General features: G+C 40.7%; 1 protein-coding gene across 5 annotated transcripts in view; it reads right to left on the bottom strand.

Moving 5' to 3' along the window:
* Nucleotides 1–15,875, bottom strand: part of ppp1r12a (protein phosphatase 1, regulatory subunit 12A) — a 53,957-nt gene extending 38,082 nt beyond the window's left edge. For all 5 annotated transcript variants that reach the window (XM_042403254.1, XM_042403256.1, XM_042403257.1 and 2 more), the window contains exon 1: nt 15,538–15,875. In XM_042403254.1, coding sequence (XP_042259188.1) covers nt 15,538–15,774 — 237 coding nt within the window. In that variant the 5' untranslated portion in view covers nt 15,775–15,875. The remainder of the gene's footprint in view (nt 1–15,537) is intronic.
* Between the last annotated feature and the right edge of the window lie 892 nt (nt 15,876–16,767).

The following is a 16,767-nucleotide window of genomic DNA, read 5'->3' as shown; positions in this document are numbered from 1 at the left end:
GTAAATGTCAAGCACACAGCTAGTGGCTAACTTCCATCACACCAGCAGCAGTCATGAGATTAATTCTATATGAAATCTGAAACCTCAGGCAACACTTCAAAAAGACACTGTCCCCTGCTATAGGAAAGGGAGTATAGCTAGCTACTGTATGTCTATAAAAAAAAGGGTAAGTTTATTATCTAATGGGCCATCAGGCAGTGAGCCCCAAGCTTAATTTAGCACCACTCCACATCAAGCAGACACTTGAAGACCCCTCCCCTCCTCCTTGACGTCCTTTAGCAGCACCCTCAGATGGCCGAGCTTAAGCATTAGGCAGAAAGCTGCTCTTGTGGCTGCTGCACATTTTACTGCTGAGAGCGGCAGGGAACTCGGTAGCACAAGCAGCCGGCTAAGCCCATTGTGCTAGCAGCTATTCTACATTCAATGACAGTGTAAATGGTGCGTGCCCGCGATAACACCCGTCACTGACAACAATGTGTCTGGGTGGTAAGGGATGTCATAAGAACCATCAGTCTGCATGTCAGATGAAGCCTAAAACAGGGAACTAAATACAACAACAGCTACCTGTTTGTTGAGTTAACCAATTTAGCTACTGTTATGAATATTAGTTGATTCAAACCTTTATTTATATATGGCAAACTAGCTGCAACTGCCACAAAGAGCTTAAAAACCCATCAAACAAACGACAAACAATCACATCTTAAACAATAAACTATAAAAATTGCTGCATCAATTATCTGTCCATTGATTTATTGACTTATTTCAGCTCTACACAGTCACAATCAAAAGCAGAGCAATTCAAAACTTGGTAATATTTATCAATGCATCAATTATCTTGCTTGCTTCTTAACCATCTCTGAACATACAGTATATTTATACAAAAGGTTCCATATCACACTTAAGCTGATGAACACGTGTCTGGCACTATAAAATCTTGGCGCAAACAATAACATCCCACCAGCTTCATCATAAGAGACAGTAAGCCGTCAACAAACTGACCTTCACATCAGATGAACAAGTGAAACCTACATACTGTACATAGTGTTACCCTGAACAAAAATTTTCAGTCTCTATTATTCATGAAGCAATCAGTTCACCTAAAAAAAAAAATCACACACACACACAAATATGTATTTTCCCCCCTTTTCCCTCGTAGTGTCCAGCCATGCACATAGTTTCAGTCTGGTCTTCAATGGTGGTGAATGGAATTTCATTTGTGGTGCTCCAAACATTGAATGATGTCATTCTCAACTCGAGAGCGACACGTATTTCCAGAAACAATGTCCAGATTCCTCAAGATAATCCACAGACCTCACTGTCAACTCTTTCTATAAAGGACTATTTTCTATTGAAGAAACAGTACCGATGAAAAGTCTCCACAGAAATGTTGGTGGTATTACCTTACATTCACTAAATGTAAAAAACTACAATAAACCAGCCAGTTATTACAGTGATGAGGAAAGATGTTTAGCTCTGAATCAGCTGTTTAAAACCGCAGAAGGTTTTGAGTCACTCTCACTTTGATTGTGAGCAGGGCATGGCTGGGATCAAAGCACCTGCACAGCCACACAAGACACTCAGTGCCCTTTAAGACAAGAAAATCATGGTGAACTCCACTTGCTAATTTTTGCCTTTCTATGAAATCATCTAGTGTTTCCAGTAAAGCCTCTTGACTTTTTCTTCTTGGTGTGATGTGCGGGGGGGTGAAACTGTTGTTATTTCTGTGGTGAGATGGAAGATGGCCAAAACCCTCTAGTATCTGTCAGGAAAGCCAAAACATTACCTTGGTATTATTGGTGTAAGGTTTCTTAAACGTTGCATGTGCAAAAAAAAAAAAGAAGAAAAAAAAGTTGGCTTTCAGAATCTGTGCACTGCATATTAACTGTCAAGGACTTATTTTTTGTTTTTTCGCAAGGAAAGACCAGTTTTCTCCCATATAAAGCAACAGTATGGACAACAAAGCAGCTTCTTCTGGATATCAGACCTGGCCTCTCTCTTGCTTTACTTCTCTCCCTCCCCCTCTAGCAGTACAACTGCACTCTGCAACCACCTAACCAGGCAGCAGCGAGGCCCTGGACTAGCATACCAGTGAAGAAATTCCCAGATAAGTAATACTCCTAGCCTTGGGGCTTCAGGCATCAGCGCCCTGGCCACTCCTCACGGCCTACGTCATCGGCTCAGAGGCGCGCAGCCACTTCCACAAAAGGAATTCCTTCTTACCGCCTGCATGTAAGTATGAGTGCGTTCTGTGTCTGCATTTTCATGTGTGTGTTAGAAAGATGAACCTAGACGGAGTTGAAAAAGTGAGAATGAAATTGGAAATGGAATAAACCAGACATGAATAAAAAAGGATTACATGAGCTATACTTGTGAGAGAGACTATGGAGTGAATATTCATTCTGTTACGTGATGTACATCTGTGTGTGTATGTGTTTATGCCTGAGACAAAGAGCTCACAGCTCCTGTGCAATTGGCAGGGTTCAGGAGGCCAGAGGGTAAGAGGGGGAGGGTTAGAGCGCTGCAGGGCGACCAGCTGGGTCCCTCCACTAGATGAGCTCTGTTGGGAGCTGTAACCAGACTACACACACACACACACACACGCACACACAGCCTCTGCCTTCACTGCTCTAGCTGCTGCTGCTGCTGCAGCAGCTACTGAGGACGACCATATATGGCCCTGGGATTCCCATGGAAAAAGAAGACCAGGATTGGGGAAGAGGGGGAAAAATGCCGGCGAGATTGTAACTGTATGTTTCACTTGGGCTTTTGCTTAGCAGCCAAAACAATAGCCCCACTTGAGAGCCAAGTTTGTTTCCATGTGAGGGGTCCAAAGGCAAGAGGGGGCACCAGGAGGGGAGAGGCAGAGAGGTCATATAGCCGTGGAGAGATGGCAGAATACAACCTCTGTTGATATTTCCATATAATAGAACCCTTATGTGGAGGCTACTATACAGAGGACAGTAGAAAGCTCAGTCAGCAGTCACTGACAGTCAATCTACTAAAGAGGCATTGAGCATGAGCCACACTACATCCCCCCCCCACCACCCCCCCTTCCCCCAGCGTACTGGCACTGTGTCACCGCTCACGCCAACAAACTCCGAACTCAAGAGGTTAAATGGACAGTATGGATGCCAGGGTCTGTCCTGCAGGCATTCTATCAATTTATAGCCATTACCAGCACACATATGGATCATCACCAGAGTTACGCTGCCTCAAAATCCAGATTGAATGCGAGTACATTTTCACGCAAAGAGCAAGACTAGAACTAGACAGTTTTGAGTGGAGCAAAATAAGCCGAGTACAGTGAATCTACTCCTAAAATTTGATGCCCTACTCATATGTAAACAAGCATAACAATGAATCTATACACATACATTAGATTTGGAAAAACTGCAGTTGCCAATATGGTGATTTTTTATATGGTGAACACAGAAGCTCAAGTTGCAGTCAACAACCATGCTTTGAATTAAATTGACACTTATCTACCAAAGCAATAATATATTTCACTGATAACATGCAGATCTCCTCACCACATATGCATAAAAAAAAGGGAGACGTGCATTTGTTTGCTCAATTTAGATAGACAGCTGTATGCATGCGTGTGTGTGTGTGTGTGTTTATGTATATATATACACATATATATACACACACACACACACACACACACACACACACGTCTGTTAGGCAAGCAGCAATGATAAAAGCAGAGGGAGTGGAAGAAGCAGGCTCACTAGTGGAGCCTCAAAGAGGAAATGAGAAGAATAAACAGCCACTTCCTGTTCCTCTTTGGCCTGAAATCTCCAACACCCTGATCCCTCCTACCATCACCACCTCAGTAAGGAAAGACGAGCAATACCCCCCTTTCTACCCAAGTTCTGGGGCTGAAAACACACAGCACAGGGCATCCATCTTTCCCTGACCTTCAAACAATAAACACGCATAGTGGTATGGATGCAAATCTAAGTCAAATTCATAAACCAGGATAGAGTCGGCTTTTTTGTGACTGAAAATTTTAAGCGAGTTCCTTCACTGATCAGGTAATAATCAACTGAAATAAGCCCAGCTGCTTAAAAACACACAAACAAGCTTTCAACAACATATTCTTGGATTAATGGTGATTAACCACTAAACTGAAACTGTAAAAATTAGTCAGTCATCAATAAATGCCGCACGATGGTTCACATTGCGCACACACACAATAGCACAGACAGTAACATCACAGCCACACACACACAAAAACTAAATGATCTGAACTGCAGCAGAGATTCGCCGTTTTTTTATTTGTTTAAACATTATTTTACCCATTTTATTTACCGGCAACATGTGACACACTGTCATCACGACCACCAACAGCCAGGGCTCAGACAGCAGCCTGAACACAGAGGCTACACTCGGACCATCCAGGGTCTGTTCAAGATGAGACAGATGGTGAGTCGGTCCAGCCCAAAACAGTCTATATATAACACAGAGTTTACACACAGGGACGTGTTCAGCTGCTTACACACAGTTTACCTGAAACTAGGTCATTTTACCTTTTAAGGAAAAGTCTGACATTAATGTTTTATTGAATATCAACTGAGGTGTGACTCTGCTGTTTTTGTTTATACTATATTTAATTTAACTTTCTCATTATGTGACACACTGACATGAATCCTGCTGTTTGTTTCTATCACTATTTCAATGAAATGAGAAATGATGTTTGCCATATAAATACAGTGCTTTTTGATTACACAAAAAAAGAGATTTTAGGAAAAATATTATAGTGAGAAAATAAGGTGGGAGTTGACTTCAATGAACTTAAAAGTTCATCATGTAGTTAGAAAACCAAATACTGGGTTCACGTTTTATGTTTTATATTAACAGTGTTTTATTCTGAACATACAATTGACTTTTCCACTAAAGAAAAGTTAGAAAATGTTTGTGTATGCTGTCAATTTTAGTTCCCACGAAGAAAGAAAATAGGAATTGGTCAAAATCAGAATCAGCAGATCAGGCTTTTTTTTAAAAAAAAAAAAACAAAACAAAAAAAAAAAACAGAAATTGGAATTGGCCAAGAAAATTGCAATCAGTGCATCTTTAGTTTTAATGTTGCATTGTAATGAATTCTTAGTTCTCTATACAGAAGCCCAAGTGGCTGTGGTTCATTCATTATTCACGCAACAGTCTATTAACATCTGAGCTTGATTGGACTCAGTGACCTGACATTTATGCTCTATAAAACATGGAGATAAAATGTTCGAGGACAGTGTAATGACTTCATTTCGTCTCATCTTATTTTGCAAATCAGTCTTGTTATTAAAATTGTATTGACTTTTCATTTCAACATTTGATATTTAGAACGGTGCCAGCGAGCAATGCTGATGTCAGTGAGGCCTTCTCAACATCTTTCACAAGATAGGCTATCAATTACAATTACAGTTATTTAAAAAAAACAACATATATATTAATAGAAGAAAAAACATTAGCTCCGAGCTAACACAGATTAATACTTAAGTCCATTTGAATCACAAGCCAAGTCACAAGCAGTGTCTGAAATTAACTTTGTGACTCACATGCCAAGGAGACAAAAAATTTCCACTGACCAAGCACGTTTTTTACCCACCAAAATAATAAATAAATAATAAATTGCCTTTTTGTGTCATATATACATTAATTTCAGTACATTTAATTGACATAAGGGGTCACCATGGTCTCAGCATCATACCGCAGCCAGCCTCTTGACACTCCCGTTATCTCCAAACCTCCATTTCTCACAAAACTTTATGTGCTTTGTCGCCCTTTTCATCGGTGGGGTTTTCATTTTAAAAGGTCGTCTCACTCCTCGTAAATGTTGCCACATAATAGCTATTTAATTAACGGTAGCAGCAGACCGGTGGCAAGTGACAGTTTAGCCCCGGAGCTGCGATGTCGAGTAGCTCATGTCCCCGTGCGGTGAACAGTGGTTGGCGCTCCTTCACCTCAGACCATCTCAAGCGCTCCTACAGTTAAGCAGCACTGTTTAGACGTGCATAAAAAACACATATGGTGTGCGTGTTTACACTGGAAGGACAAACATACGTAATTTCCTCCGAGCAATCACTGAGATTTAGTCGCCAAAATGGAAAATCTACCCACATTTGGCGCTTGGTGGGTGTTAATTTCGGACCCTGGTCCCAAATACTCAAACTGCCAAGATCCATTTACTGACACTGCTGTTTATCTGGAGGCAGAGTATCACCAGCATGCGCTTAAACACAGGAACCCTAATAGCATAACAGCAAACAGCAGGTTCATTCAATCTCATGGCCACTCATGGATCAGCGCCAAGAAAAAAAAAAAAATCAGTGTCAGTCAAGTGTAAATGAAGAGCATTACACTTAGAGATGCAACAATATGCTGGCTTATTATTATACCAGCTGATATTAGCTTTACTGGTGATATTCAGCATATTGTAGAGTAATCTATTTTTGACATTTTTCCTAGAAATTTGTTGAAACTGTCAAAAAGCAACAGAAAAATAGTATAACAATATAAGCAGCAGCATGTATGAAAAACTAAATGGCAAATTTCAGGCTTCTAGTTGTTGGACAGGTTGCAATTTCAAGCTCTGTGACAGGCAGAAGAAACAATGAGCAAAAGCCTCGCCAACTGAAATAAGTCTATATTGTGTGAGTCAATCACCATTTTCACCTTTACCCCTCATTTCGTCAACTGAAGATACGGCCATTTTGAGAATAAATGGAAAGAATGTAACCTCACCCTTCCACAGACAACAAATGGACATGCGCTCTCTGTCTTAATTGTACTCGCTTGCTCTGTAAGACAATGAGGAATTCACAGCCTCTGGGTCCAGGTGTTTTCAGTTCAAAAACAGCTCATAAAAAACACTCAGCGTGAGGCATGTGACTGCCGCCAAGCAAACAACAGCGGGATGGCTTCAAGAAGACCTGGCTTAAGTAGAAGACAGACACACTATGTGCCACAGGGTGGGGAAAAAAAAAAAAAAGTGAGCTGAAGTCATCCCACAAACATTTCACAGCAGCTCAATACTATGCATGGCTTGGAAACGTAGGGGCAAGACAGAAAAGCAAGTGGTGAGCATTAAATTGTTAAGGCACCTTGCGGGATCTTTTAATCAATCCACCTTACACAAAAGTCTAAACACGTAAATGTGCATGCGTGTTGTTTTTATATCACCCTCAAAAGCTGTTTCACGTAGTAAAAGAGCCACAACTTCATGTCGAGGTGATAAATACTCAAATGAGTGAAAACTGCTTGTAAAAAAAAGGATAAAACATTGAGTCCTCTGGATTTAAATCAACCCTTTATTTTCCTGAATTTATATATAGAACAGCACTGCCGTAATTTCATCACACTACTATTCCGATTCAAAAGGAGTCCGCCCACGTGAAATGTGTTTTTAGGCAAGGTCAAGTCCGTGTCCGTAGCCTTGCCGTCTAGTCAGCACAGCTCACATACGTGGCAGCAGGTTTGCTCCACTGAGGAATTCTTCTTACGACCCCAGGTGAACCAGTTCCAACCTGCAGCAACGCTCACTTGAAATACTTCTGAGAACCCTCGCTGTTCCAGATCCTCTGGTGGGGATGCCTCTGGCACTTTATCCTCGCTATGCGTTATCTCAGCAGTGTCATAAATAAAATTTAAAAAAAAGAGCTGGGATCAATAGGGTCTATCCAGACTGGAATAAACAGCGCCATGAATGATTTTAGTTTTAAATGGCACATATAGTCTTTTCTTGAGCTCAATAAAATAAAAATATCTCTCACTGAAAACACCTTTGCATGCATTTATTTACCTTTACATTATCAGCATGTTAACTTGGTCGTTTAAATGGTTGTTTTATACTCTGCGCTGCTCTTCTTTGGATTATGTAAATTTGATTTTAACTGGAAACTACTATTCAAATAGACTCTGTTAGGAAGTCCAGGTACTACAGACCAAACCTTCAAAACAATTTAGCATACATACTGACTGACTATTTGTCAGTCGAGTCTTGGAAGTGAGCGAGGCAACAACAACGACAACGTGTCACAATCAGCAGATGACCTGACGTGTTGCAAAGCATTGGCGCGCAAAACACCACAAGGAACTTCCTGTTTTTCTGATGACGGGGTAGGTAGAGAGAGACTGAACGAAACAGTGAGCGAGGCCAGCTTGACAAGGAGAGACCTGCCAATTATACACAGGTGATATGTGCATGTTCTGCTGCTCCGAATCTAAAATTAGCACCGTCAGTCATCAAGCACACTGATGTGACAATGGCGGAATTCAGCATCGCGTTTGATGACCTACACTGAGATATGAGAAGCTGAATTTAGAGTGTGATACGTAGCTCATATTAGTGCATCTACAGTAGAACTACAGCGATTCAAAACATCCAAAGTACACATGACTCCTTTAAGTCTACCGTGTGAAGTTAAAACACACACATCATGCGCAACACACAAGCTTATTCCAGCTGCACTGTCCATTCACTATTTGTTTCTTCTGTTGAGTCACGTTCGTTTGGCTTTAATCCATATTGATCAGGATATGGTATAATTTCCGTGCTTGCTTTCTTGTATTCATAATGTTGCTGTTACCATCTGTTTGAATTTAATAGATAATTCACTATTTACTTGTGCGAGACCTGTTTTGTTTTTTTTTCCATGTGGTTTAATAGCTTAATAATCATATTTCCGCTACTGTATTAGATGTGATGCTGTTTAAGAAACTAAAACATGGCTTATTTAATCAGAATTCTGAAGAGATGGCACCAAGATACAAAATAAGAATAAATCAAATTAAATTATGTTTAGTCTGTTGTATACATTGCCAGAAGTAGAGCCACTACAAATCTTGTTGAATTGTTACATGAGTCAGTGTGGGCTTTGGCTTCTAGACCAGATTTTAAAATATCAAACAAAGATGTGTCACTGGCAATCATTACTCACATTGGAAGCAGTAATTAGGTTTCGATATTAGCAACAACAAAAACACCAAAATATGACACATCACATTTAAAGAAGACTGGCAGTCGACTGTTTGGGCTAGACAAAGAACAATAACATCTAGACTGTCTAGATTCCAGTCCATGAATTATTGAGTTGCATCTTAATGTATTCTGCAATATGTTAGAAATGCATGAGTGACTGGTAGCTACTGTAAGCCAGCCTTAAACCATAACAAAGACACTGGAAACCTCGTGCAAACCGTTTGCAAGAAAAGTGATGTGAAAGCAGACTTCTTCCACAATGAATAGACATCAAATATCTCTAGACGGTACATGCAGTTACTGTTGAGCACTGAGATCCTGTTTTTCATTCTATTAAGCAACATTTTAAATGCATTTTACAGAAGAAACGCAACAATACATTTCCCTTTCATTAAGCGCAACATTTTTAAAAAGCTGTTAACCTTTATTAGGTGGTTTATTAGGTGACTTTAGACATAACACTGGATAGCAATTCCTCTACAGGGAACATAACAGAAGCAGTGGCTAAGAAGCTAGCCCTCTCCATAAGCCCAACAAAAGAAACAGGCATGATACCTCATATTCCAATCCATGCAATGGTTGTGTTCATTATATCCCGCCGCCAACGGAGCCATGTCCAAAGAATAAGTCATTTAAAGAGCACAACTACTTAATGACACTGGAAAAACTGACTAAATATCAAATGAAATGCAGCACTACGAAGTCAAGCTGAGTGATGTCTTTACTACCTGGACCGTGATGTTCAACAATAACTTAATATAAATTACTCAATCTTTCAAATCTCTACGACAAATATGCAATCGGAAAGCTTTCCTTTTCTGAAAAGAGAATCCGTCTCCTTCCTTAAAAACTACCTGAAGGCAAAAGGATTTAACTAAGGATGTTGATAAATGTTGTTACAATGTTTAACATTAATGTGGTTAATTTCAGTAGGCTTCCTAATTAAACCTACACAAAAAAAAGAGCTCATTTGCCTAAAGCGCTTAGGCCGCCCCTACAAGCTGCTGAAATACTATAAAGACAGCACTGTGTGTTACCGTTCACCCTCAAAATATGTCATTCTGGAAAGTCTTTATCTAGCAGTCATCAGATCTGGGGGTTATTATGCAGGCAGATCATCAAGCTAGAGACCTGACAGATAACTGTGGATTCAGTTTTTGTTTTTTTTTTTCGAATACACGATCAACCTTCATTTCTGTTGTGTAGGCGAGCAAAACAGGTGAGAGCGACGGGGAAGATCTGTAATGAAATGTGATGCACACATGTTTTGCCCGTCTCAGCCAAGCGGGCCTCTCCACCACATGAGATGCCGGGATTTTCTCCCTCGAGCAGAAAGACAAGACTTGGGGGTCTATAAAGGGGATGCCATGATACCTTTATCAGGAGGACAGGGACATGTCAAAGGCATTTGTTTTTTGCTCCCCTCGCTGGCCAACTGCGAGCCGTGAGCACAGCTGAGAATCTCGGGGTTGGAGCTGTAGTGAGATCCGCTGCAATTATGTAATGTGTTAATGACAGATGCTGGTCCGGATGAAAAGAAACACAGCTACCTCACCATCGTCCGCCACATGCTCTGTAATTGTTCCATGGCGAGATTCATGAAGTTTGATTCTCATTTTAAACTGCTGCGCTCTGCCAAAAGACTCTTTCTCTGTTCAGTCTGTTATGCAACTCCCACTCTGTACATGCAAATCCACCAACACAAGTGACTAGCAACCTTTCCTGAGTCGTTGTCATGGAGACAGTGCAAGATAATGTTCATAGACTTCAGGGCCATAATGAGGGTGTGTAATGTCAACAGAGTAAGAGGCATTGTAAAACCCAACTCCCGACACGTTAAGCTGAGCTGAGTCCTGTCACCTCGGTCCTGGGGATAAGCAAAGGCCGTGAACGCTGAGGAGAAAAGTTCAGGTGTAGGTCAGTGTGGAGATTTTCTTGTGTGAAGCGACAAGCCCTGGTTACCTCAACACTAATTGTCTTGATGGAGCTCAGTGGGCAACAGTCAGCTGGGCCTTGGCATGGTATGGGGACAGGAAAGCCAGAGAGAACGACTAGAGGGGAGGGGTTTAGGTGACAGCTGAGGAATGTCTACTCTGCTCTCTCTCTTTGCCGTGGTTTCCAACGACTGTCATGTGAGGAATGCACGGGCTAGGACGATGGGACTTGGAATGCTACCCTCTGAGACGAGTTTAGCCGACAGGATCTGGAATCTCCCCTTGTCTAATAGACCCTTTATTCACTTGTATATCCTCTCTGCTGTGCACCTGAATCTATATACTCTGGGTGTCTTTCTCGCAAATCTTTCTCAGTCAATCACATCACAAAATGGAAATTTTGAAACTACAAAAAGGAGGTACAAAGTCACACATGGTACTCCACAGTACTTGCATATATGTCCATCCATCAAAAACTGGAGACATCACAGATTATCTTATCTTATCTTATCCCTAACAACCTCCATACACGCAAGGAGCCAAGAATGGCCCTCATCATGAATCACATCATGGCGAAAACTACTGATGAGAGAATGTTTATGGGTCCTTCAGCGACAAGCAAGTTTTAAAGTGACAGAAGGTCCGTGACTCACACAGAGATGCCACCTCTATCCTAAATGTGAGATTATGCCAGGCCTGCACTACAAAGCAGAGCTACAGACACTGAGTCATACCCAAACTTAGTCTCATCTCCTGAAACCCAGTTAGGAGAACTTGTGGCAGTGGTATTTATAACCCTGCATCGGTCAACAGCATTGGGAGTGATATCGCTGCACCCAGTGAGGAGTGAGCCCTGATGTAACAACATGACACACTTCACAACAAAGCCAGAGGTCAGTCACTCAAAATAATGGGGCACCGCAGTTTATTGCACTTTATTGTGTATTAAACTGTCAAAATTATCTGTGATGTTTCCAGTAATGAACAGACTACTGTTCATGTTAATGCAATGAAAAATAATGAATATGCTGCTTTACAACGTTGACGTAATCAATTACATGAATATGTCGATTTGTGTGGAACGTGTCGTTGCGTCTCACGGTTTACATTCATCTGTTTATGGCAACTCCCACTCTCACGCATGCTGAAAATAAGACTTTGTCCAGAAAAAAAACAACCTGAACCTTATTGTCAAAAGTGTAGAAATTCTTTAAATAAATAATATGATGCTCTGCACGCTTGGTAAAAGTGAAACGGTCTACCACAGCAGAACAACTGCTATGCCCGAGCATCTCAAAAGAAAACATCCCGAGGCTCGCTGACCTCAAAAAGACGAGACAGCAGCGTAACTATTACAGTGAGTTTTGTGTGCTTGTTTGTTGGTAGCCAGTGTCTGAGAGTCGTTGTTGCGTCCTTATCTGTTATGTTTCAGACTCCCTACAGCAGATGCTAATGGTTGTATGGTGATGTCACTTTCCAGCGCATTTGCAGGTAGTAAGCACTTTGTTCATGCACATAAAGCTATAAAAATCGCCTAAATGACGTAGATTTAAAATTGGCACTAGCCATTGAAGTAAATCATACTCAACACTGTCTATGGTAATTAATGGCAGAATATAGTAAACAACACCTTTCATAATTAGGCCTCCACTGCATAAATCTTAACTTTTGTGATGAACAACATCATTAGGTAAAAGTTAAAGTTTGAAATGGTTCCTTCATTCATAGATTTCATCTTAAATTTTTTCCATAAAAAGGATGTCACTGTATGCACGCTCCACATTTCGGAAAGTTATAATTTGTAAAATAAGTATTTTTATTAAAAAATGCTTGAATAAAGAGGTTGAAAGATTAACGGTAGAAGTTATGGTTATTATTTATTAGTGGGTTAACCAATGGATTAATCTACTAATCAGAAAATAATTGAAAAAAAAAAAAGTTAGATTATTGGATAAAAAAATTACCATTAGTTGCAGCCATAAATACCATGCTATGTTACGCTCTGAGGTCTGTTATCTAAAATCAATAAGAAAAGTGTAACATCAAGTAAGACATCATGTGACTGACTGTCCATCTCCTCCTCTCCTCACTTCATCTAAGGAAACTAACATGAGCTTGACCTCACTGCAATTCTGGGATTAGCACGTCAAACACAAATCCCTGTATCGCCTTCAACTCCTTTATAAGACCCCAAAACCCAGGGATCACATGCTGGCCTACAACACACACACACACACACACACACAGAGCAGCCTCTCGTCTCCAGAGATGGTTAGGTCTGGAGAACGGCACTGCAAATTCTTTCCTCACTCTAGCTCATCCCTGGACATCAGCCCAAAAAAAGGCAACATTTCCACCCAATGAGTTTGCACAGGGGGCCATGCTAATACCAGATTTAATTATAGCACTCTGAGCTCAAAGGGTGGGTGATTTAACAACACGACTAATATACGCACTGAGAAAATACTCATGCAAATAAGATCAATTTATTATCTTAAAGATAAAGCTAATGTTCTATCACTGAAAACTTGCTTTCAAAACTTTTAGTAGGTGTAACAAGTTCTTGGAAAACAAATGTACCATGAGGCAAGGAGCTGCACAGAGCTGTACTCAGGCTTATTAAGACTGGAGATGTGGGCCTGAGTAATGAGGTGACATCACTAGAAATCTATGCCAGCATTAAGCATTTAATATTAGAGTTCTTCTGTTGATCCTTTGATCATTTTAGCACCTGCTATCCAAACAAAATAGGAGAAGAAAGCACCTTTATACAAATGCTGACAGAATGACAGCATTGTGGACAGACTCATTTCCACCAGCAATAATTGAGACTTTGATTTCTTCAGATAAAAAGTACCTGAGGTGTCTAGTTGCACCAGTGGTATAAGGTACATACATGTAATTGAGATGTCCTGGGTACAAATCCAGCCAATGACCTTTGTCAAATGTCACTCTTTAATTACTCAACAAAGGCAACAATTTTATGAGTATTAACAACTGTGAATAAGTCTATTATTGATGCACAGCAGCTGACAGACAGTGTTAAAATACAATTATCGTGTTCCCTTTATAACAAATGTCACTAGATGCAATAACATTAAAGTCTCTCTCTGAAAAAGGATCCTATTGATAAATCTTCCAGGTATTAAATTGTTAAATAGTAAATGGTGGTGAGATGGGGCCACATCTGGAGCATTACACAAAATGAACAGAGTAGTAAATACAGCTGAATTAATAAAACTACACTGACTCATTCACAAACCACAGTAAAATAACAAATCCCACATTGCAGCAATTATAACTGTGACGCGAATCTACAGTATGTATGTACACATCTCTGAATCCAACCTGGTCATATCATTGCTCTTCTTTCTGTAACTGCACCTACTAGCTACCACAATGTTACAATCGTTGGAGTTGTGTTTTATTAACCTTGACAATCAGACATTTTGGCATGTTTGATTCCAAAACGCCTCATACACCGTACAGCACCTGGCGGTACTGACCACCGACAGTCAAAACGAGCTGCCATTTGCATTATTGCATCTGTGGAAGTACAGGGGGCTAGTCAACGTAGCTCCCGTCGTTAGCGGGCAAAAACCTATCTTGGCAAAGCTGACAATCCAGCCAAATGGTGAAAATGGCGAAAGCCGAATTCCAAAGTCACCAAACGTCACTTTTAGAGGCCAAAAGGCTACCCGCTGACATTGTTCCTGATGCTAGCTAAAGAATGAATTAACCTTAGCCTAACGACAGCTAGCTTAGCACGCTAATATAGCGTTAGCATACCTTTCGCCTGGCTAACACTGCACTGCAATACTTCACCAATGTTTATCATTTTATAATATTTCAGCGCACGTAACAAACACTGCTCTCAACACCATGGATATTGCGAAAATACGGCATACAGCCAACAGCCAAGGAATGATAATATTAGCCTTTAGCCGAATGACGTTGTAACAAACTAACGCTAGCTAGCTCCTGCTTCCTCTCCAGAGAGTAGTCAGTCACAGTGGAGGGTTTTATCAACAAAACGACTTTTACTGCTAGCCAGGTTATAGCCACCGCTGTCGTTTTCATTTTAGACTCTATGTGTCTCAATCAATGACAACATTAGCGTTTAAGCTCCTAGCATGACTCGATCGCATCACCCCCAAAATTACTTTCACCAAACACTATCACCGAACCATAAAACACCGGATGCGTGTTAGTCTTTTGAATGCAATTTCCAACATAAAAACGAACCAAAAAATCTTGAAAAAGTGCAGCAGTAACGTTACAGCAATTAGACTGCTCCCACTCATAGCCAGTTTAATGCAGAAGTTGTACCGAAAGCGAAGCATTTAGCGGATAACTTTGCAGCTCATTGTGATTTGCACTCGTCATGCATACTTTTAGATTGAAATATTCAAAAAATGAGAGAGAGAGAGAGAAGCCAGTGTGTTCATCTCTACTCTGCGTCGAAAAGGACGGGTGTGCTAGGTAGGTAAACAACGGGATGAGAATGGCTTCCACTTGACAGGTGCTCCAGGGAAAGCAGTTGCTAGCAGCAAACCGACATTTGTATCATATGGCGCTGCTGGCAGTGCCACTGACTGATGTTAACACCTATAACAGGCGGACACAAACCTGGTGGAGGGCGGTGAGACCGTCTACATTGGCGTAGTTGATGTCGGCGCCCCGGTCAAGCATTCGGAGCACCTCCTCGGTATCGCCGCTCGAGCAGGCGGCCAGAAACACGGCGCCATCATCGAACTTCACCTTCGTCTTCTTCTTTTTCAGAACAGGAGGCTCCAGGTCCGTCTCCGAGCCCAGCCATCGCTTTAACTGCTCATTCCTCTTCTGCTTGGCGTCCGCCATCTTCATCCCCCTCCTGTCTCGGGCTTCTTATCTTTCTCCGAGAGAGGATATACTTTATAGTGCCACTATCCCACAGCGCACTGGGGCGTGGGAAGGGAGGGCTGGTGGGGAGGAGGGAGGGAGGAGGGAGGGAGGGAGGAGGAGGGAACCGAGAGGGCGTCTGGATTGTTTTCCTTAACCTCGCGAGATCTCGGGCTCAGGAGCTGCAGTATAACGTCATCATCAGCAGAGGATGAGGGGAGAGTGAGCTGGGTAAACATAAAATGTACAAACAAACATATAAGGAAAGAGCTTCAAGACTATGATAAGATTTTATCCAAAGCATAACATTTATCCATGTAAACACAATCATTTCCAAATTTATTGACATAGATGTTAAATGCACCTTTTGCGGCACGAGCCAGAAACAGTTATGATTTGTTTTGTCAGTGCCCCTCCTCATCTGTGTTTTGGAGAGATATAGAGTTTGTTTATAACAAGACTGGACATTCTGTTACAATTATACCTAAATATATTATTACTATATTCAAATGTAAAAATAAACCTTTGAGTTATACGACAAATCTTATAATTGTAGTTGATAAATTTCACTTACAGAAAGGTAGATTCTCTAAGTACTTCCCAAGCCAAGCCTTAATATTTTTCTGGTTGAATTAAATTTGTACATAGATACATTAACCCTTATGACGAACAAAAAATGCGAACATACGCTGTTATAGTTTAAATAAATATTTTCTGTTGCCCCTGATTGAGGTATATCAACTTTTACTCATGTTATTGTTTATTTATTATGTTTAGATACTGTATTTTTTTATACTTAATTTAATTTGTTTAATTTTTCATATTTAATTTGATTAACATCTACTTTTTTCCACACATTGGAAGTTTGGATTGTACAAAAATGTCCATTCCATGTCCACTAGCTGAATGTCTGTATGTTCATAATGTTCAATAAAGAGAAATAAAAAGAGTGAGCTGAGTAAACCTCCAACAAATTGA

Source organism: Thunnus maccoyii, chromosome 23 (genome assembly GCF_910596095.1).
Source record: "Thunnus maccoyii chromosome 23, fThuMac1.1, whole genome shotgun sequence".
Taxonomy (NCBI): domain Eukaryota; kingdom Metazoa; phylum Chordata; class Actinopteri; order Scombriformes; family Scombridae; genus Thunnus; species Thunnus maccoyii.
The sequence above is the reverse complement of the archived record's forward strand: the minus strand, read 5'-3'. Positions and strand labels throughout refer to the sequence as shown.